The following is a 23,978-nucleotide window of genomic DNA, read 5'->3' on the forward strand; positions in this document are numbered from 1 at the left end:
GACCTCTTGAAGTCTTTTGAGACAACCAAGCAGGTCCAGTTAAAGCCCCCTTCTTGGAACCTTGATGTGGTTCTTAAATTTCTGTGCACCAAGAGATATGAGCCCTTCTCACAGGCTACCCTTAGGGAGGTTACGAAGAAAACCCTCTTCCTTTTGGCCTTAGCAACTGCTAAAAGAGTCAGTGAAGTCCATGCAATTGAAAAGCAGGTAGGCTTCAATCTGAATGGGGCAGTTTGTGCCTTAAGATTAGACTTCCTCGCTAAGAACGAGAACCCTTCTAAGCCCTGGCCAAGGACCTTTAAGGTTCCTAACTTGACTAACCTAGTGGGTCAAGAGCAAGAGAGGCTCCTCTGTCCAGTACGAGCCCTCAAGGCCTACTTGTCTTGCACAAAAAATGTGAGAGGCTCTTCTAGCTCCCTGTGGTGTTCTGTGAAAGATCCTCAGAAGCCCCTTTCCAAGAACGCTTTGTCTTTTTTCCTGAGGGAAGTTATAAGAGAAGCGCATCTCTTGTGTGAGGAGGAACACTTCGGACTTTTAAAAGTGCAGGCTCACAAAGTGAGAGCCATTGCGACCTCGCTTGCTTACCGCAAGAACATGTCGGTCAGACAAATTATGGATGCGACATTCTGGAGGAGCAACTCTGTGTTCGCCTCTCATTACCTCAGAGAGGTGAGAGTGGATTATGAGAAATGCTATACCTTGGGCCCATATGTAGCTACGGCTTCTGTATTAGGCAAAGGAGTTACTACCTCCCCTCAACCTTAGTTTTGTATACTTGTGCGTAGGTTGGTGTTTTTATTGGTTGTCTGAGGACTTCGACTTGTGTACAGTCACCTCAGTCTAGTTAGATAATTTTTATCTACTTTGCAAAAGTTAGGTGGTTGGTTTTGGTAAGGTTGCAGTTTTTATTTTGGGCAACAGGTAGTCCTGAAGTCTAGTCAGATTGTTGGTCTCACCCCGTTGACAGACTCGATTGAGTGTTTTCAGCACTGCAGGTCACATCCTGGCTGACACTCCTAAGGGAAAGCGACTCAAGAGGCAGGAACCTTTGAAGTCAGCTACCTTAGTAGGTAAGGAATCAAGGTGTTTTTTTATCCTACAACTTTTTTGGTTGTTTCCCCCAACGATGTTTACTGTCTATCACCCTCCTCCAAGTGTGTTAATCAGCTATGTATATATAACTGCCAGGTAAGTTCTATTCATAAAAATGGAGTTTTTACGATAAAACAAAGTTTTATGAATACTTACCTGGCAGTTATATATACATTCGAAGGCCCACCCACCTCCCCTCAGGAGACAGGTCGGGTATAGATGAACTGAAGAACAGAAAACGGGAATGATTCCTCCTACCACCCTTTAACGGGTGTTACCACCCAATCACCACAAGGTGGTTGCCACGTTTAGAAAAATTCTGCCGAAATAGAGATTATTAGAGATTATTAGCTATGTATATATAACTGCCAGGTAAGTATTCATAAAACTTTGTTTTATCATAAAAACTCCATTTTTTATCTTTCTTTTTGAAAAAGCTAGAACTTATCACCATCTCTTGCTCAACACACATATCTACCAGTCTCTCACCACTCATTTTCACCTGGTACGCCATACTTCCCAATGACACCTTCTACCTCTCCAGCGCCCACTCTAGCATTCAAGTCACCCATGACAACTACATAATTCCTTCTACCCAGTCCTTCTACACACCTAGTTAATTCATTCCAGAACTCATTTCGCTCTTCTTCACTTTTCTCACATCCTGGCCCATACGCACTGACAAAAGCCCAACATTCCCTACCCAACCTAACCCTTACCCACATTAACCTAGATGATATCTCCTTCCATTATTATTATTATTATTATTATTATTATTATTATTACTTGGTAAGCTACAACCCTAGTTTGAAAAGCAGAATGCTATAAGCCGAGGGGTCCCAACAGGGAAAATAGCTTAGTGAGGAAAGGAAACGAGGAAAAATAAAATATTTTAATAAGAGCAACAATATTAAAATAAATATCACTTTATAAACTATAAAAACTAACAAAACAAGATGAAGAGAAATAAGATATAAGATAGAACAGTGTGCTTTAGTGTACCCTCAAGCAAGAGAACTCTAACCCAAGACAGTGGAAGAGCATGATACAGAGGCTATGGCACTACCCAAGATTAGAGAACAATGGTTTGATTTTGGAGTGTCCTTCTCCTAGAAGAGCTGCTTACCATAGCTAAAGAGTCTCTTCTACCCTTACAAAGAGGAAAGTGGCCACTGAACAATTACAGTGCAGTAAGAAGAACTGTTTGGTAATCTCAGTGTTGTCAGGTGTATGAGGACGGAGGAGAATATGTAACGAATAGACCAGACTACTATTCGGTGTGTGAATGTGTAGGCAAAGGGAAAATGAAATGTAAACAGAGAGAAGGATCCAATGTAGTACTGTCTGGCCAGTCAAAAGACCCCATAACTCTCTAGTGTTAGTATTTCAATGGCTGGCTGGTGCCCTGGCCAGTCTACATTCCACTACTTTACCTGTCATCCATTTACTCAGCAATAAAGCCACACCTTCTCTTGCTCTTCCCCTTTCAATCCCAGACACTCTACCAGACATTTCACCAAACATCACTTCACCTTTCCCTTTTATCTTTGTCTCACACAAAGCCAATATATCCATCCTTCTATTCCTAAACATACTTCCAATCTCACTCTCTATCGTACTACATCCACGCACTTTCAAACACCCCAAAACTAGAGTGCGGTAGCAGTCACTCTCCCCCCATCTCCACCTCTTTGATGTCTCAGGATTATAATACAGGAGAGGGGGTTCCCAGCCCCCTCATCCCGTCTCTTTTAGTCGCCTCTTACAACACACAGGGATACGTTGGCGCTATTCTAATTGTTTTTATGCCCCCGTGGCATACACCTGGCAAAACTGAGATTACCAAACAATTCTTCCTTGTTCAAGGGGTTAACTTCTGCAATATAATTGTTCAGTAGCTACTCTCCTCTTGATAAGGGTAGAAGAGACACACTAGTTAGTAAGCTGCTCTTCTAGGAGGACACTCCAAAATTAAACCATTGTTCTCTAGTCTTGGGTAGTGGCGTAGTCTCTGTACCATGGTCTTCCACTGTTTTGGGGTAAAGTTTCTCTTGCTTGAGAGTACACTCAGGGACACTATTCTATCTTATTTCTCTTCCTCTTTTTTTTTTTTTTTTTTTTTTGAAGTTTTAATAGTTTATATATGAAAAATCTATTTTAGTGTTGTTACTGTTCATAAAACATTTATTTTGATTTTTCATTACTTCTCTTGTAGTTTATTTATTCCCTTTTTACTTTCCTCATTCGGCTATTTTTCATGTTAAAGGTTTTTGCTTTTAGCATACTGCTTTTCTAGCATAGCTAGTATTAATGATAATGATAATAGAGGAAACTACACAGTAGTGCAAAACAAAGGGTCCCTCAGAGCTGTCTGATGCAGATGACAGTTTAATGACAGAATCTTGTGGAAATGTTTAAAAGGCAATGAATGGAGAGGGGAGTATTAAAACTGTGAAAGCAAAAGGAAATTAAGGCGGCCGACCAGCTAATGCCATTTTTGAAGGACAGGACTTCGACATTCATACCACTTATAAAGTAACTTGAGACTTCTCCAAACCACGTTATGGTTTATGCCTCTAACCTTGGATTTTGTGACGCCGATACAATTTAGTAATACCTTGAGATACGAGTTTAATCTATTCCGGGTCCGAGCTCGTATTTCAATTTGCTCGAATCTCAGATGAATTTTTCCCATATAAAATACAGTAATTAAAAACAAATTATTCGTTCCCACCCTCTGAAAAAAGCCCTAAAAACAGTATATTACAGAGGAAAAACATATTTTTAATTGTTGTAATCAACATCCTACGCTAACAAAATAAATAGCTATGAACTGGTTATGAAATGTAACATTATTATGGAGTTCTTACCTTCGAGACAGACGGTAGAGGCTAACGGCAGTGTGTTCGGAGGAGGAGGCGGGAGAGAGGACGGGGAGGAGAGAGACTTGATGGCAACACTTTTGGTACACAACACTTTTGTAACACTACGTAACAAAACCTTAACTTTAAATTCAACTTGAATGAAATTCAACATTAAATTTAACTTATATGAAATTAGCTTACTGTACACACACTTAAAGATAAAATGTTAATCTTACATTACACTAAACTTCATTCTACATTTTGTTTTCATTTTCATTTTTTTACTTTTCTTCTTCCAGCTTGGCTCTTTTTGCCTCACTCTCACCTGCACTTTTTGACGGCCTTTTTAAAAGGACCCTATCTTGGTATATTTGCTTTTGACTCCCCTTGAAAATGTTGCGAAAATGATGCACACAAGTGTCGTCACAATAGGCTAACACATGACCACTCGCCAAGTTGTCCGGGTGCCTCTTTTCCATAAAATTAGAAAACTCCTGCCACTTCGCTAACATATCTTTGATTTCTGCCGTAGAAAGGCGGCCCTCGTCTTCCACCTACTCCTCGCTACTGAGCTCCTGCAACACCTGCGAATGTTGCATCGCCTGGAGCTCGATCAATTCCTGTGTCATGAGCTCTTCCTGATGCTCCTCGACAAGGTCGTTCAAGTCTTCCTCGCCTACCTCCAGCCCCATGGACTTTCCAAGAGACACGATTTCATCCATCACAACAGGTCTTGACATCAACTTTAGATATTTTCTTGCTACGCAATTTCTCGACCCTTTGTGATGAACTGAGTAGCATTGAATTTTACTTGAGAGTCAGGGTCGCTTGTTCCACTTTAGGGAACTTGCTAGCCCTTAGGGGTGGGGAACAACAGTCACAATTCCGGGGCATTGTTGACAACTCTACGGGGTAATTGGTTGATCAGGCAGTCCAGTACCCTTCCTATTATTTGATGATCGGAGGGTAAAATCTTTTCTCATGGGTCCACTGGTGACTCAAGTCCAAATAGAATCAAGTAAGCTATTCTCCAACATCCTGGTTCAACTAAGGTCCAAAGAACTGACGGACCTCAGATGGTGGGTGGCAGACGAGAACCTTTGCAAAGAGGTCAATCTTCTCATTTCACCGCCTCTAGAACTGATACTCTTTGGATGCATCAAAAGATGCTGGGGACCCCATATGCCGCACCAAACCATCTCCATCCTTTGATCCAAATCAGAAAGGTACAAACATATAAATCTCTTAGAGAACCATCTAGCAGTAGAAATACTCAGATGGACAGAAGACAGCTGTGTCCCAATCTACTCGCTTCATTCCAGGCAACAGAAATGTGTTTGCAGGCAATCTGAGCTGAGCGACTCAGATAGTGAACTCCGAGTGGTCTTTGAATCATCTAGTAGCCAACAAAGTCCTAACTTTTATGGGGTTCCCCAACTGCGGACCTGTTCCAAACAGCCCTGAACCTCAGGCTCCCACTCTACTGTTCCCCAGTCCTGGACCCCCAGGCTCTCTGCCAAGGGGCATTCTAACAACGGTGGGACTACGTAGATGTGTCCACTCTTCCCCCGTTCTGTCTAATAAGAAAGTCCTCAACCAAGTCAGGACAAGCAAGAACTTATCAATGACTAATAGCTCCACTATGGCATCACACACCTTCTGCAGCTCCCAACGTGCCAACATTTTCCATAAAGATGTAGCTTTGCTTTGATTTAAAGCCTGGAAACTGTACAGCGCCTCCTCTCTCAGAGGGGCTTTTCACAACGAGTTGCAGAACAGATGTCTAGACACTTTAGACGCTCTTCAGTGTAGGTCTTCCAATGAAGTGGTCGTTTTTTTGTGGCTGCTATTGTGAAGGGGGTATCACTCCCCTAGATACCTCTATTCCAACAATAGCGTAGATCCTTGTACTCTATCAGGAAGAAATGTTTCTCACGGTTTTGACAGTTAAAGGCTACTGTTCAGCCTTAGGTCTCCACTTTAAACTTAAAGGAATAGATATTTCCTCTTTGTTGGAACTTTTTCTCCTCATACGAAGTTAGGAGATGACTTGTCCCCAGTCAGAGGTTATACCTCCTCCTTGGATTAGGGTTCAAGTCTTTCAGTCTCTGAAGGCAACTCCCTACGAACTATTGGTGCTATGTAAATTCCACCCACGAAAATTCCACCCACGAACATTCCTCCCACCAAATTCCACCCACGAAAATTTCACCCACATCAAGTTCCACCCACGGAAATTCCACCCACAAAGAATTTTTACTTCTTGTCTTTCATGTATGTTTAATCATAAAAGTGAGGTTGAAATGACTATAATACGTGTGGGAAAGGAAACACAGACAATTTTTAAAACATTAAATAATACTTATTGATTGTATCCATTGAAAGTGAGGTTGAAATTACTATTATTCATATGGGAAATGAAACACAAACAATTTTTAAAACATAAAATAATAGTTATTGATTGTATCCATTGAAAGTGAGGTTGAAATTACTATTATTCATATGGGAAAGGAAACACAAACAATTTTTAAAACATAAAATAATAGTTATTGATTGTATCCATTGAAAGTGAGGTTGAAATTACTGTTATACATATGGTAAAGGAAACAGACAATTTTTAATACATAAAATAATATTTATTGATTGTATCCATTTCGTATTGCAACCTATGCAAAATTAAAATTCAAACAAAAGAAATTAAATTTATTTAACCATGCAAGTTATGTGCTATACCTTTTAGAAATTCTAATATGCATGATGGCTCATAATTTTCTACAAGATTCATAAGTCTCTCATTTATAGACTTATATTTCTTTCTTTTCTGAGCCTCTTCTCCTCGTCTTAAATGAATAATTTTAGTTTGGGTTAGAGCTTCCTCTTTTTGGAGTGATGAGCAAAGTGTCCATAAATTTGGATGGATACTTGTTAACGACGTTCTTAGAGCACTATTAAAACCTTCCACATGATTGTTTGTCCTCGGTACGTTATTTAGAGTACGCTCATGTACATTCCACATTTCGATAGGGAAAAGAGGTTCAACTCTCCGTCTCCGTTCACCTCTTCCACGTTGGACACCAATATAGGTCTGCTCAAAATAAGTAATAAATTCTGTTGGTAGATCTTCATCTTTTTCTTTTCACTTAAGATACACCTTAAGGCCATTCTAAATATAACAAAGTAAAAATGTTTGAGTAAATATACCAACAGGAAAAGGCTTCTGTAAATATGCCAAAAAGGAAATACACTTCTTATTATAATATAATATAAACAAACAACTGTTTCAAGAATAGCCTGTAGGATAGTGATTGTTTAACGAAGATAGTTCTTTAAAATAAACAAACAACTGTTTCAATACTAGTCTGTAGGATGGTGATTGTTTAACGAAGATAGTTGTTTAAAATAATCACCCACAGTATATATATATATATATATATATATATATATATATATATATATATATATATATATATACATATATATATATATATATATATATATATATATATATATATATATATATATATATATATATATATATACATATATATATATATGTGTGTGTGTGTGCATATATATATATATATATATATATATATATATATATATATATATATATATATATAGTAAAAAAAGTTGTTAACATTTAAACCTTCAGTTATAATGAAAGAAAATAAAAAGTATAGAAAATATGGGTGGAACTTTCGAGGGTGGAATTTTACATGGGTGAAATTTTCGTGGGTGGAGTTTGGTGGGTGAAATTTTCGTGGGTGGAATTTTCAGACCACGGAACTATTACGCCTGGCAGCTGATCGCCACCTTATTCTGAAGACGGTGTTCCTACTTGCTTTGGCTTCAGCCAAAAGAGTTAGGGAACTGCATGGTCTATCAGACGACATCTTCCATCCAAGGGATCGGTGAGAGGTAATTCTCAGCTTCGTCCCTGAGTGTTGCCAAGACTCAAAAATCTGGAGGAGAGGATCCTAAATTCAGACCCTTCAGGCTCGAGTCTTCGTTGTGTAACTAAAGACCTAGACCAACTTCTACTCTGCCCAGTGAGTAGTCTGAGGGGTTGCTTAAAAGAACAGCGGCAGCTCACCCGAATGTGTTGACAGCATTGTCAGGAGGAGGGTCTCGAAGAACATAATCTCATGGATTTGTAAAGTCATTGCCCTTGCACTTAATCCTGACCCTCCGCCACAACGACGGCCCAGAGCTCATGAAGCCAAGGGCATTGCAATGTCTTTAGTGTTAAAAAAGAACTACTCTGTGGCACAGGTACTGCAAGTGGGGGTGTAGAAGTGTTAGACGACCTTCACAGCCCACTACCTGCAAGACACAACTCACAGGAACATTGGTACGTTTTCCATTGGTCCAGTGGTGACTGCACAACAAGTGGTCTAAAAAACCTCGAGCTCCTTGATGGTCAAGTAACAGAGGGTTGAGGGCTGAGGTTACCCGGGTTAGTCTAGGGTGGAGTAGAATGACTGGCTTCTTTCTATCCTTCGCCTTCTCCCGTTCTGGGGAATCAGCTCCGTGGTACTCATCACAGCAAACCTCTCATCTGCAGGTAAGATCCACTTCCCATGTGTAACCTAAATATAGAAATAATACTTGTTTGCTACCAAATACCTCTTACGAGGGGGACTATTGGGCAAAATCTCAGTACTCTCAGATTCCTATGACTCAAGAATTCATTTCTAAGACCAACCACATTGCTAGTATCTCAAACACAGTTTCCGCAGGCTGCTAATTGGGCATAGCACAGCTATTTTAGTGAGGACAAGGTTCCTACTGCCTTCAGTCTAATATCGAAGGAGAAAGAACCCCCAGATCAAATGTCAAATCTAGTTGGTGAGGACTTCCCCCCTCCTTAGAGGTAAGTCATCGCTATAAATAGAGAAGGGTGATAATTTGTGTTGTAACAAATGACAAATTTGAAAGTAATTTGTATTTTTCAATATCAAACTTACCCGATGATCATATAGCTGCATCCCTGCTGCCTGACAGAAAAAACCTACGGGCGGAATACGCCAGCGATCGCTATACAGGTGGGGGTGTACATCAACAGCGCCATCTGTCAAGTAGGTACTCAAGTACTCGATGTCAACAAAGAACCAATTTTCCCTCTGTCGTGTCACTGGCAAGACCTACTAAATACGCCGTCCCTAACTGGATTTGTTTTCACAACGATTTGGTGAAGTACACTATTCCAGTTTTGAGCTTTCGCTATGCAGGGGTTTTATCTTCATTTCAAAACTTGAACTCGTTTTGGATAGATTTAATTATGGTGACGAAGAGAGTATGGACTCTCTTTCACTTTTAAATGGCCGACCCTTCCCTTAGACGGAAGTGTTGGTGACGAAGAGAGTATGGACTCTTTCACTTTTTTATGGCCGACCCTTCCCTTAGACGGAAGTGTGTTTAGGTTTTTGGTAATTTTGCTTAACAAGTTATAGATCTATTTATTTTATATCTCTCCGCCTTTATAGGCCTCTTCGATTAACTTTCCATTTATTATAAACTTATAAAAATTAATTTTTATGTTTGTTTATATGCGACCTTTCCTAATAGTAGGCGGTCCTTACTTGGAACCGAAGTTAATTAACATTGAGCCCGTCATATCGTATTTACCTTTTAAGAATTTAATACTTTTTTATGTTTTATGAAAGAATTTCTTTGATAGTCTCGTACTGTTTTCAAAGATGAACTATCGTTTAGTTTAGTCTCCGCAGTTGTTGACGTTCAGAACGTTCAACATGCGCTCTATCGTTACGATAGAGAGAGAGTATTTCACGGTTTCACGTTGCAGTAAGAGTAAACCGATTCTAGCGTTTCGTTCATTCTTTCTTAGCTTAAATGGTTTAAATTCTAAATAAAGGAACTTTTTATTTGGGAAACCTTTCAGTTTTTTCCTTTAGCAAATAATATGTTTTAACGATATATAATTGGGCTCTTCTCTCAGGTTCTAAGTCAAGAGAGAAGAGAGAGAGAGATAGAGACGGAGGGAGAGAGAGGAGAATAAACGTTTCGTTCAAGCGGGTAACGTTGTTCTCGTTTTTTACTCTTCTCCCTAGTCGCTGTAGGGGAAGAAGGTAAAACGTTTCTAGAGTTTTATTCTTGTTCCCAGGCTTTATGCGGTGAGAGATTTTAAACGTAGTTTATTTGATCTAGTGTTTAGTCTCTTTTCCAGCCACTGAATTCTTTTATTATGTTTTTCTGTTGCATTGTAAAACTGTTTTCGCAATTACTACCTTTTAATGAAGGATAGGATTGCGTGTTTCAGGTAGAAATCAGTTAAAGTTTCGATTTCAGTGAAATAAGTGCAAAACAGAAAATCAAAGTGATAAAGTGATATGCGCAAAGTGTTACAGTGTTGCGTTCGAGGGTTCGTCTGTTCGTGCCAGTTGTTCACCTAGTCCGGGACCTCTTACAAGCTCCCAAGCCCAGGGGAGAAGTAATGTCGAACGACTTATGGGTTCCACAGGCCTTGATCGACGAACAGACGTTTCCCTCCGTGGTTTCGGGTGTATCTACACACGTTGCCGACGTGATCGCCCCACCCACACAAAGACGAGAGAGCCCATTTATTCCTCGTCTGCGGAAGAGGTTTCTCGTAGAAACCATGGACCAAATCTTGCAGCTTTTTAAGTGCAAGTCGGTCCCTTCCGCGCAAGTCCAACGGCCTAGGTGTAGCCACTGGGTCAGTTCGGACTCGCTGCAGTCATCCGACGACTGCACACCTCCCAAGAGAGGCAAGGTGGTACCGCAACAGGCAGTAACTCTGTCTGTTGCCGCACCAGCTGTTTTAGACCCTCAGTCACAACGGACAGTAGCTCCGTTTGTTGCCGTTTTTTGTAGACCCTAGTGGTCTTTACTGCAGTCTATGCAGACTCAGTTAGCTGCGGTTATGCAGGAGTTTCGTGCGGAGAAGGTTTACACTGCTCTCGTTAGCCTACAACCTGCCACGGTTGTGCGCCCAGCTCACGCTGAGGCTGCCTGCTCCCACACTCCGGCTGCGGAGAGCTCCACCTCCGATGCGCGATCGACCCTGCCAGACGCATGTTAACGTTAGCCGACGTGCGGCTCCCTCCGTTAACATGCGTGAGCTACCGCATCAGCAGTGGGAAGGTGGAGTCAAGCTGCCGTGTTTTGACGCGATGCGTTAGTTTCCGCAACCCACGGCAGTCCCCACCACGCACCACCACTCCGCTTTGGTTGTTGCCTGCTCCCACACTCCGACTGCGGAGAAGGTTGACGATGCACCCGTTGGCCTACAGCCTGCCACGGTTGTGCGCCCAGCATGGCTGCCTGCTCCCACACTCTTGTTGTGAGAGCTCCTCCACCCATGCGCAGTCGACCCTGCCAGACGCATGCTGACTCCCACAGACACACGGAGCACTCCGTTGCCGTGCGTGAGCTACCACAAGCTGCCGGGTTTTGACACGGTGTGTCAGCCTCCGCAACCCACTGTGGTTACCGCCTCTCGCCCGCAGCAGACTAGTCAGTCAGGAGTTGAGGCTTCCCCACACAGCTTTGGTTGTTGCCAGCTCACAGACTGTCAAGCAGTTACATGAATTTGCCTTCTGGTCTGCTACTAATGCACCAGTGCTGTATGTCCTCACGCACCTGTTGTGGTTGACAGTTCAGTTTTTTGACAGTTCACAGACTGTCAGGCAGTTACATAACGTTGCCTTCTGGTCTGCTGCTAATGCACCAGTGCTGTATGTCCTCACGCACCTGTTGTGGTTGACAGTTCAGTTTTTGACAGTTCACAGACTGTCAAGCAGTTACATAACGTTGCCTTCTGGTCTGCTGCTTATGCACCAGTGAAACCCTCACTGAGATAACCTAGCTTTTCTCGGACATGGTTCCTGTAGATGAGAAAGTGCTGTTCTCCCTCCTTCTGATATTCCCTTGAGGACTCTGTCATTTGGAGAGGAGCCTTAAGCTGCTTAGCCTCCTATGGACTTTAATTAAAGCATAACATGCTTCCAGGGATGGTAAATGGTTCCGCTTCAGTCGCTAACCCCGTCTGTTGCCACACCTGCTCCCATAGACCCTAATGGGCTTTGTTGCAAGACATGCAGTCCAAGCTTAGTCCTTGATAGAGAATTTTTTACGGAGAAGAACCTTCTAGCCAACAACCTTCCTACCGGTTGGTTGTACGCCCTGTTGACGCTGAGGTATCCTACTCATGTCCGCCAGTTGAGATGGTTCCTCCACCGGTGCGACCCAGTGTGGGTTGCCAGTCGCACGTTGACGTTAAGCGACTCTCGGAGGTGGTTGTGGACGTTCAGTGTGTCACTAGGAAGACGTTCAACAACCAGCAGAGGTGACTTGTTGTGACGCAGTGCGGCAACCTCAGCAACCCGGTAGGGGGTTGTCTGCACAACCCAGACAGTCTAGACAGTTTCGGGTTGTCGCTGTACTTCCTCGCGTCCCCATGGTTGACAGTTCACAGACTGTGCAGCAGTACCATGATCTTGTGTCCGGCTCCGTCACGCATCCACCAGTGCGACCGGATTCAGCGAGTCAGACGTTGCCCACTCCGTTGCCGTTTCCTCATCAGTTTCGGATGAGGAACCCTCTGATGAGGACATGGCTGAACAAGACGATCAACCCCCAGCCCTGCTATCCATCCAGAAGATGCTGAAGAAGGAACACGGCCCTGTCAGGCTGTGGATGAGTCTGGTTAGGACACTGTCATCCGTGGTTCAATTGGTGTCACTTGGAAGACTACACCTCCGTCCTCTTCGGTATCATCTAGCTCTTCACTGGAAAGGACAAGACGCTAGAAGCGGTCTCGATCCCGGTTTCCGGAAAGATAAGTCTGGTCTGACTTGATGAAAGGACTTTATCAACCTTTGAAAGGGTCTTCCCCTGACTGTTCAGACTCCCAACCACGTTCTCTTCTCAGACGCATCGGACGTAGGCTGGGGTGCGACCTTAGGCGGTAGGGAATGCTCGGGATTATGGAACTCGAGTCAAAGGACAATGCATTTCAACTGCAAGAAGCTTCTGGCAGTACGTCTGACCTGGAAAAGCTTCAGGTCTCTCCTTCAAGGCAAAGTGGTGGAGGTGAACACGGTCAACTCCCTGCTTTGATGTACATCTCCTTGCAAGGAGGGACCTACTCTCTGACATGGTACGAGTTCGCAAGTGACCTCCTCTCCTGTTCAACAGGTCTAGACTTTTCACTAGTAACGAGTTTCATCCAAGGCAACTTGAATGTCATTGCAGATTGTCTCAGTAGGAAGGGACAATAATTCCAACATATTGGACCCTCCACAAGGATGTATGCAAAAGACTTTGGGTCACCTGGGGCCAGCCAACCATAGATCTCTTCGCAACCTCGATGTCCAAGAGGCTCCCAATACTTTGCTCACCTATCCCGGACCCAGCAGTAGTTCTTATAGATGCCTTTCTACTAGATTGGTCTCATCTAGATCTATATGTATTCCCTCCGTTCTAGATTGTCATCAAGGTACTGCAGAAGTTCGCCTCTCACGAAGGGACAAAGTTGACGCTAGTTGCTTCCCTCTGGCCCGCGAGAGAATAACTTACCGAGGTACTTCGATGGCTAGTAGACGTTCCCAGAACACTTCCCCTAAGGGTGGACCTGCTACGTCTGTCACGCGTAAAGAAGGTACTCCAAGGCCTCCACGCTCTTCGTCTGACTGCCTTCAGAATATCGAAAGACTCTCGAGAACTAGAGGTTTTTCGAAGGAGGCAACCAGAGCGATTGCTAGAGCAAGGAGAACATCCACCCTTAGAGTCTACCAATCGAAGTGGGAAATCTTCCGAAACTGGTGCAAGTCAGTATCCGTATCCTCGACCAGTACCTCTGTAACTCAAATAGCTGACTTCCTCTTATATCTGAGGAAAGAGCGATCTCTTTCAGCTCCCACTATCAAGGGTTACAGAAGCATGTTGGCATCAGTCTTCCGTCACAGAGGCTTAGATCTTTCCAATAATAAAGATCTACAGGACCTCCTTAAGTCTTTTGAGACCACGAAGGAGCGTCGTTTGGTTACACCTGGTTGGAATTTAGACGTGGTTCTAAGATTCCTTATGTCAGACAGGTTCGAACCACTTCAATCAGCCTCCTTGAAAGATCTCACCTTTAAGGCTCTTTTCCTGATATGCTTAACCACAGCTAAAAGAGTCAGTGAGATTCATGCCTTCAGCAAGAACATCGGATTCTCATCCGAAACGGCTACATGTTCTACATCTTGGTTTTCTAGCCAAACACGAGCTGCCTTCTCGGCCTTGACCAATATCGTTCGATATTCCAAACTTATCGTATGGTTGGAAATGAACTAGAAAGAGTATTATGTCCTGTAAGAGCTCTTAAGTTCTATTTTAAAAACCTTTACGAGGCCCGTCTGAAGCTTTATGGTGTTCAGTTAAGAATCCATCTTTGCCTATGTCAGAGAATTCTTTATCCTATTTTATCAGACTGTTAATACGAGAAGCTCATTCCCTTCTGAATGAGGAAGACCAAGCTTGGCTGAAGGTAAGGACACACGAAGTTAGAGCTGTCACAACTTCCGTGGCCTTTAAACAAAATAGATCTCTGCAAAATATATTCGACGCAACCTATTGGAAAAGCAAATCAGTGTTCGCGTCTTTTATCTTAAGAATGTCCAGTCTCTTTACGAGAACTGCTACACTCTGGGACCATTCGTAGCAACGAGTGCAGTAGTGGTGGGGGCTCCACCACTACAATTCCCTAATTCCAGAACCTTTTTAATCTTTCTCTTGAAATATTTTTGGGTTGTCCGGAAGGCTAAGAAGCCTTTCGCATCCTACTTGATTTGGCGGGTGGTCAAAATCATTTCTTGAGAAGCGCCTAGATTAGAGGTTTTGATGAGGACCTTTAGTATGGGTTGCAACCCTTCATACTTCAGCTCCTAGGAGTCGCTCAGCATCCTATGAGGATCGCGAGGCTCAGTAAGGAAGACGTACTTAAAAAGGCAGAGTAATTGTTCAAGTCGTCTTCCTTACCAGGTACTTATTTATTTTATGCTTGTTATTTTGAATAACTGCTGAAATGAAATACGGAATACTTAGCTCGTAATGTCAACTTGTAATGCTGGTCTTTACCCACCCCCCTGGGTGTGAATCAGCTATATGATCATCGGGTAAGTTTGATATTGAAAAATGTTATTTTCCTTAGTAAAATAAATTTTTGAATATACTTACCCGATGATCATAAATTAAAGGACCCACCCTTCCTCCCCAATAGAGAACCAGTGGGACAGAGGAGAAAATTGGTTCTTTGTTGACATCGAGTACTTGAGTACCTACTTGACAGATGGCGCTGTTGATGTACACCCCCACCTGTATAGCGATCGCTGGCGTATTCCGCCCGTAGGTTTTTTCTGTCGGGCAGCAGGGATGCAGCTATATGATCATCGGATAAGTATATTCAAAAATTTATTTTACTAAGGAAAATAACATTTTGCCTAACATACAAACCTGGAGCCATTTATACAAATTGACCCTCCAGCCCTGTCCCCCAAGAAGTCCTGCCAGAAAGCAAAGTGGGTGCTCACCCCAGGTGTGTGATTGAGTGGGGTAGCCGGCTATCCCCCACCCCTCCCGCTAACCAACAGTTGGGCTGGTTATCCATTGCTAAAGTTATCATGGCTCATCTTTCAGCTCCGCCGGAATTGTATCCCTATAAATTGCTCTACAGTAGATTTGTATGTTAGGAAATATACATTACTTTCAAATCTGCCCCCTCCCCCCTTTTTTTTTTCTTTTTTTTTTTAATGTAGACGTGATGTGTTTTGTCTGAAGTAAATTTGTAATCAAGAGTCGCACCTAGAATATTAAATGAGCTGCATGTAGTTATAGAGACATTAGTTAAAAAAAACATAGTCAGTGCAAAATTCCGAATGTTGAGAAGCCACTGTCCTTGACCTTCTTAGAATCATACTTTGAGTTTTGTTAGGGTTCACTTCATCTCTTATAATTTTACCATGCACTAATTGTATCTTCTCTGTCAAGGGATTCAACAACCACAGTGGTGCAAGCTCTGTTGTAATATTTTCCTTTTCTCCCCCAGCCACCAGAGATGAAATCTTCGGAATGGAATAAAAAGGGTAACATATGTCCAACACATCCAAGTATTTGGAGAAAGGATTTCACTATAACTAAGCCCCAGCCACCGATCCCTAATCTTTTGGAAACTGATCGAGAAGTAACAAAAGGGAAAGAAGTTGTTGTTTCTACCACTTCCATTAAGCGAAAAAGGATGCCAGGTTGGTTTCACCTATGAATTTATGCTTAAGACTTTGCTATATGACAAATTGATCCCGTGTACTGGGACCTGTACTGTACATCACCATTGGCTATTTAGTTGTGCCATTATAATATTGTTCAAGGTCTTAATAACCTGCTTTTAGATTTAATAGAAGCTAAGGCAAATATCAATAGAAGTAGCACTTCAACTTACCATACCTGATTTTATCTGAATTAAGTATTCATTGGATAACTCAATGTTCAGAATGAATAGAAATGCTATTTCACAGTAAAAATAGCTTGTAATTTGAAGAAGCCAATAATGATTCAATTGTATTAAGTGTGTAAAGGGATTTTTAATTATATTTTGCATGTAGGTGGGATATTTTCATTCTAAATCAAAATTAAAGAATTAATGATAAACGTTGAAATTTGAGTGTACAGTGGCTTGCATATATTTTAAGGGAAGTAGTATAAAGCCAGGGCTGTGGAGTCTGTACTAAAACCTTTTGACTCTGACTCCTCTCTTTTTGGTTCCTTCGACTCCGATTCCTTCATACAATATATACAGGTAGTCGCCGACTTTTGACGGAGATAGGGCCGAGAGGCATATCTAAGTCGATTTCGACGTATGTCGAACTAAAATAGTTAAATTTCCGTAGATTTAGCAAGCTGTGTTTATGATTTGGCAATCATCCAAGTCATATTTATCAATATTTTCTTACTATATATCATTATTTAATTTTCTTGTTCCTTATTATATCTTAAGCCCTAATAAACCCTTATTGTATTCTATTTTTCAATTTTGGAAACATTTTTGAAGTCAACAATTACCAACTTTTTTGCTTGCCTTTGGTTGTGATCAGCTGTGCTGTTGATCTGACGGTCCCGCATTGCACACGCAAATGGCGTATTGTTTATATGGTTTCTTAATTTATTAGAAATATATTCATGATGAATATTGTATCAGCAACAGTATGTTACATTATATCATAGTTTTCATATACTTCGTTTATAGCCATTATTATTAACCTTACAAATATGTTCTCTCTCTTTTTCTGTTTGTGTGTGTGTTCATGCGTTCGTACGGCTAGTTCATTTTTAAAGCTTCATACATTATTTAAATTTTAGTTCATATTTCACTAGAAATTATTGAGTTTAATTGTGGTTATTATGCATGTTTGTGTGCTAATTTTCAATTTTGGGAGCATTTCAATATTTAACCATTACTTTGGTTTTACTTTTGGTAGCCATCAACTGATCTCAAGGTCACGCTACCATACTGCGATTATGCGCACATAGCGTTGTTTGTGTAATTTTTTTATTCGAAATATCTTCATAATTGATATTACTTAAGCATTAGTTATCTCTCTCTCTCTCTCTCTCTCTCTCTCTCTCTCTCTCTCTCTCTCTCTCTCTCTCTCTCTCTCTCTCTCTCTCTCTTTGATTTAGCAGCAGTTCTCTATTCTCTGTTGTGGCTCTTCTTCTATAGAGTTTTGTGACCCTGTCTAGCCATGTTTTGAGTCTTCTTACTTCTGGGCAGTAGTACCAGGAGTCCTTGTAGGTATAGTTCCTTCTCCCTGCCTTCAGGGGCATTGCTTTGCTTGCTGCATTGTGAAATGTGTCAACTAGGTCCTTTTCTAGCTGATTTATGTCCTCAGGAGGGTTGAAGTTAGCTGCCCACTCTTCGAGGGCTAGTCAGAAGCTGACCCAGTCTGCCAGGTCTTGATTCCACCTTTGTGGAGGTGGTGGTATTGGAGGTAATTGTTGCATCTCCAATTCTGTTACTGTAGTAAACTGGTCACTGACCAAGGTTGAGTGCACTTGCCATCTGGTTAGGTACCTGATTGCGGTTGTGGAAAATGTCAGATCTAGTCAGCCTCGTCTTATGTGTAGGATGCTCTGTGTTTAGTAGGGAGACTCCTTCAAATTCCTCTAGGGCAAAGGCGGTGTGCTCTCCTGATGGGGATGATAATATAGGATGATGCGCATTAAAATTCCCCCATAAAATTGTTGGTGTGCCTTTTGTGTGCAAAAAGTTGTGTCATGAGGTGAAAGGAATGATGGGGATAGGATCTGAGAAAGTGGATGTGGAAGGTGTAGGGGAGAGTGGGGATGATGTGGAAGGTTTGGGTGTCAGGATATGAGTGGTTAAGGTTGTCTCGTGGATAGCGTTAGAGTGGGAGGAGGACTTGGATGCCTTGGTAAGAAAACTTTTTAAAAGTTTTTTGTTGGCTTGAATAGTGCCTGCACTAATCCTCCCTGTCACTGCTCGAGTGACAAGGTCAGTCAAAGTTTGTCTGAGGACCGTCGTTTTGATAAAAGTGGTCCTTGGTAGAGACTTGGGAGCTTGAGCTTGTGCGGTGGAGGTAAAGGCTCTTGTGGAGGACCGAGCTCTTGAAGTTCCTCCTCTGTGCTCATCTTGGGTATAGAATCTCCTTGTAGGTTGTGGTTTAGGAGCCGTTCTGCCTCTTGGCGGTTTTCTTTTTTCCTTGGGAAGGGCTGCTATGACCCTAGCAACCCTTTCAGGGCATCCCCATGCCATGGCTGTATGCTGTTTCTGGCAGTTTGGGCACCTCGGGCTGGTTGGTATGCCCGCCTTGCGCTTATCAATGCACTCCTGTGTGGGGTGCCTTTGACTGCACAAAGCAAATGTATCAAACTTTGCTTGACACTACTTGTGGTGGCAGAATTTCTGGCACTTGTAGAACCTAAGAGGGTCTGGGTAGTATTTCTTTACCCAGAAACTGCTGAAGATCCCTAGATCGACCTATTTTGGGTGTGGCCCTATGAAGGTCACGAGGATGGCCTTGGTTAGGCGCCCGGCTTTATTTTTCATCCTTTCAGCAGCCGTGATGTTTTTCAAGTCAGTTAGGTGGCTCTCCAACATTTCCATAAGGTAGCCAACTACAACCACTTTTTTAACTTTCTCTTCTTCCTTCAGCTCCTTCAACTATATGGCTGATGTTGTTCTCAGTGTGATGAGAGCCCTTGTGCCCTTTGTCGATATGGTCCATTGGCCCTGCTTATTTGGTTTGGCCGGGATCTTCAGATTTTTGTGTTTTTGTTCAAAAGCCGCTATGGTTCTGAAAGTCTCTGAGGAGTTGTTGGCCAACACCCTGAAGTAGTTGGTTATTCCTCTGCTCTGGTCTTCTGCTGGCGAGGTAGTCTGATTTGCTTCGGTTGAGGTTGATTTTGAGGGAAGTCCTTGGGTGGCAGTGGTCCTTTTTTGCCTTTTTTTTTCTTTCTTTCTTTCTGTTGACTTAGGTCCATTCCTGGTTGTCCTCATCTGTATCCTCTTGGGTCCTTTTTCTGATTGGTTGTTCCATTACCGGTTCCAATCTTGTGTCAGTTTCAATTTCAGCGGCAGCCATGGCTTATAATTCTTTTTCAAGCTCGAGAGTCATTATGGGTTCCAAGTCCAAGTCCAAAGAGGGGGGGGGGGGGCATTGAGGAGAGACAGTGTGCCTAGTTGGGTTGTCCAACTTTTAAAGCCCTAGAGCCCCAGACAAAGTTATAGTGTTAAGTAGAAAAATTAATTATAGAATCTGAAAAAGAACAATTATTTAGGGAGGCCCTATCTAGCCTATTAGTAGCTATGTAGTAGCCTGCACACATTACAGCTTGGGAGCCTCCTTACTGCTCTCTGAGCACTAATTTGGCCCAGCAATCAATTCCTGCAGGCAGGGATATTTAGGATTGGTAAATCATAACACTTGACAACCTTTTATTTTACTGAAGCTATTTGTGTGAATTTACTCCTGGCTTATTTATGCTAGGTCAAAAGATAATCCTATTTCCTAGCTCCTATCACTTGGCTTACAGGCGCCAAGCCTAACAGCCCTATGTCACTTGCCACAGATGGCGAGAGTGGAAGATTTTGACCCTTGGGTCTTGTTTCAACTGGAGTTTTAAGACCACAACGGCTACCAGATTTTCCACGGGAGGGCCTGTTAGTAAAGTGAAAGTTAGGACAGTGGTAGAGAAAGCCTACCAACTCTTAAGACTTTGTTCTTATAATAAAGGCTGAAGATCAGGTTTTTGGGGGGCAGAGCAATTAGCATTAGCAGCAGGCAGTGCTGAAGACGCCCTTCAGCAGTCTACTCAGTAGGGGCAGCAGTAAGGCGGCCACAACAGGCAGTGGACAGCGGCAGCAGGTAGTCTCTGGCAAGCAGAGAAGGAGTAGTAGCAGCAGCAGCAAGCAGGCAATCCCTCAGGAACAACAGCAGGCAGCAGGATCAGTGAGTTGGCAGCAGGTCTGGGAGCAGCAGGCAGGAAGGTCCTCTCACTGTGAGAACTGGGGCCGTAATATCAGACTTGTACTCTTCTATAAAGTTGATTCTCTCTATAACTCCAAGGTTTCTTTGAGCCACTAGGGCAAGAAAATCATGGACTGAAGGTGTATTTGTTAGCCAAGTGGAAGCGAAAACAGTCTTCTGTGGAACGTACTGGGACAGCAAGGGAAATAAGAGAAGCATCTGGAGAGGTTTGAGTTCCAGAACCAGAGGGTACCAATTGCTCTTGGGGCACTTTGGTGCTACTAGAGCTGCTGTCCCTTTGAAAGTCCGCAGTTTGTTCAGGATTTCCATTAGGAGGTTGAACGATGGAAAGAGGTAAACATGAGACCACTGGTTTCAATCCAGTGACATTGCATCCATTCCAGCCGCTTCTGGATTTAGGTTTGGGGCTATATACCGAGAAACATTTTTATTGAAGCTCATCGCAAAGAGATCTATTTGCAGTTCTTGAACTTGCCTTAGGATGAAACAGAGGCCTGGATGGTGACAAAGCATCCACCATCACATTGCGAACCCCTAATAAGTGAACTGTTGATAGAGGCCAATGACTCAGCTTCACCAAGGTGAGAATGGCCAAAATCACATGGTTGATCTGAGGAGACTTGAAGCCCTGTCTGTTGACACAGTGGACTATCAACTTGCAGTCAAGAACTAATTTAATGTGTGACTTTTTCCTTGGGATCAGTCTCTGTAGAGTTAGGAACACTACCATAGCTTTCAGAATGTTGATATGGAACTTCTGAAATGTGGCTGACCACTGAGCCTTTCTTTTCCAGACTCTATTGTCATCCTTGAGTCTTGCTTTTAGCATTAGGTCTATTCATACACACACACATATATACAGTATATGTATATATATATATATATATATATATATATATATATATATATATATATATATTGTATTTGTTCACAGCAATTACTGATAGTCTTACTTTTAGCATTAGGTCTATTTATACACACACACACACACACACACACAGACACACACACATATATATATACAGTATATATATATATATATATATAAATATATATATATAAAATATATATATATTGTATTTGTTCACAGCAATTCCTGATATACTTATTATTAATTATAAACCTATTATCATTATTTTACTTTTGCATGAGGCCCTGCATTTATAACTTATGTGGTATTCTAAGATCACAAGGTGATTTTCTTTTCCTTAACATTTGGTCTTGCCCAACTTCTTAATACACACACACACACACACGCACATGTGTATATATATATATATATATATATATATATATATATATATATATATATATATATTGTATATATATTAATGTATATTTCCCTTGTATAACAGGGCAAATATTTGACTATATAACTATCTATTTTTGTGTGATATGGCCATGTCGTCCTGATGGCAGGTTCCTTTAGCCAGCTTTCTAAGGGATATTTGGCTATAGTGATACTCCCAGAGAATTAACCATAGGTCTCCAGAATTCTAACTCCTGGTGCGAGTATCCTTAATATAACTTTTAAGGATATCGCATAAAATCAGGGGATGTATTTCTTTATACAACACATGACAATCTTCACCCCGAATAGATTTTACTCATTGACAGGGAAGAGTGGCGAAATGAAGGGGAGCCGTTATCAAGTTTACCCGGTGGATCCCCTCCCAGTATTACTACGGTGTATTATTCCTTGTTGCATTTAAGCTGTAATAGCTGCAGATAGAGCAGTTTCAGGTGGGGTCTTTCATTACATAGTTGTACACTCCTTTTGAAAGAAGGGAGGGTCCATCAGGACGACATGGCCTTATCACCCAAAAATAGATTTTTCGCTTTGCTCAAAGTCGGTTTTTTGGGCTCAGCCATGTCGTCCTGATGGAAGTTTACCAGAGAATTACTAGAAAGTACTATATCTGTTGGTTTATATAAGTGCCTTTACTTTGAATGAGTTCCTTATATGGTCTCCCAGACCTTATATATAGGACATTACCGTTATTTGTCATATCCACTAAGTTTGGAACTAACTTAGGGCTTCCTGCCCCCCTGCTGGGAAATTGTCAATTTCGACTATAAAGTGTCAAAGTTTGTCATTCTGTCGGAACAAGGTGGAACTTATAGAGATTACCAGGTTGTTCTTTCAGAGATTTTACTCCCAAGAATTTTATTTTAGGAAAAATAAAAGGCTCTGGATAGTTTTATTCGTATTCATAAAGGGCGAATGAGACGCAGATACATTTATATGTCTTTTTATTTTTATAGACTAAATATAAAAATGCAAAATGTATCATTAGAAAGAATCTATGCCACATATCTACACCTCTAGGTATATGAATTTTTAACCTATAAGGGAAGAAAATACATGTGTTAGTTCATTCATAAATGCCACTCAATATTGTGAAATTAATTGATTGATTTCACTTAGATGTTGGATATGTTTCAATACTGTGTACAAATGTTCACACGGCACTGGTGTTATTGGTTATATTCTACACCTATATAGAACAGTCTACAAATCACCATAGTGATTTTCATTAAAAGGTATTACACTCAAAGGGGCTAATACCTGTTTACCCAATACACTATGAAGTCCCAAAACAGTCCACTGTTCATCGTGGCACTAGACAACAGGTTTTATAACACTACCTGCCGCCACCACCACAAAGTGTTTTATTTCATGCACTTTCTTCGCAAAATGTTTATAGAAGACTGGATGATTTCCACCCCGTATATGAGCGAAGTTTATCAAAGTCCATATGTTGAAAGAAGTTCAACGAGGAAGCAACTTTTCTAGGATCATGACCTGCGGGTGTACTGTCAGGATCCGCTCTGCGAATAAAGTAGGTGAGTTTTGCTCTCAGTTGTTTTAGGGATAAGTTTGATCCTGAGGTTTCGCCTAGGAAGGGCTGTCCCTCCTTGAAATCTGAAGTTCTTCAAAGATAGACCTTAAGACACTCTACTGGACATAGAGAGACATCTTCCTTCAGAGGGCAGATTCTCCAAGGACCCCACCTTTTGGTGGGGAGCTCGTTTTTGGCGAGAAAGGTAGGATCGGGGAAAAGATTCAGCTCTCCCTCTTCTGTGAACTGAATATGGCCTTCGTTTCTCGATAGGGCCACTATTTCATCAACTCTAGCCCCTGAGGCTATAGCGAACAGGAATATCACTTTCTGTGTTAGATCCTTTAGGGTACAATCTTCATTGATCAAATTCTAAGCATAGTGCAAGACTTTGTCCAAATACCATGATATGGGCTTTGGAGGGGTTGCTGGTTTGAGTCTAGCGCATGCTTTCGGAATCTTATTGAAGATTTCGTTTGACAGGTCCACCTGGAAGCCGTAAAGAAGAGGTCTAGTCAAAGCTGACTTACACGTAGTTATTGTGGTGGAAGCCAGGCCTTGTTCATGAAGGTAGATGAAGAAGGAAAGGCATAAGTCTATTGAGATTTCTGCCGGTTTCATTGTTTTCACAAAGGAAGCCCACTTCTTCC

General features: G+C 41.8%; 1 protein-coding gene across 3 annotated transcripts in view; it reads left to right on the plus strand.

The window, feature by feature from the left end:
- The window catches only part of tos (Exonuclease tos), a 330,838-nt gene that overhangs the window by 147,152 nt on the left and 159,708 nt on the right, over nt 1-23,978 (plus strand). For all 3 annotated transcript variants that reach the window (XR_011044196.1, XM_068371244.1, XM_068371245.1), the window contains exon 7: nt 16,030-16,225. Coding sequence is in view for 2 of the 3 variants with exons in the window: in XM_068371244.1 (XP_068227345.1) it covers nt 16,030-16,225 (196 nt within the window). In the remaining variant the exon portion in view is untranslated. The remainder of the gene's footprint in view (nt 1-16,029; nt 16,226-23,978) is intronic.

Source organism: Palaemon carinicauda, chromosome 3, assembly GCF_036898095.1.
Source record: "Palaemon carinicauda isolate YSFRI2023 chromosome 3, ASM3689809v2, whole genome shotgun sequence".
NCBI classification, from domain to species: Eukaryota; Metazoa; Arthropoda; class Malacostraca; order Decapoda; family Palaemonidae; genus Palaemon; species Palaemon carinicauda.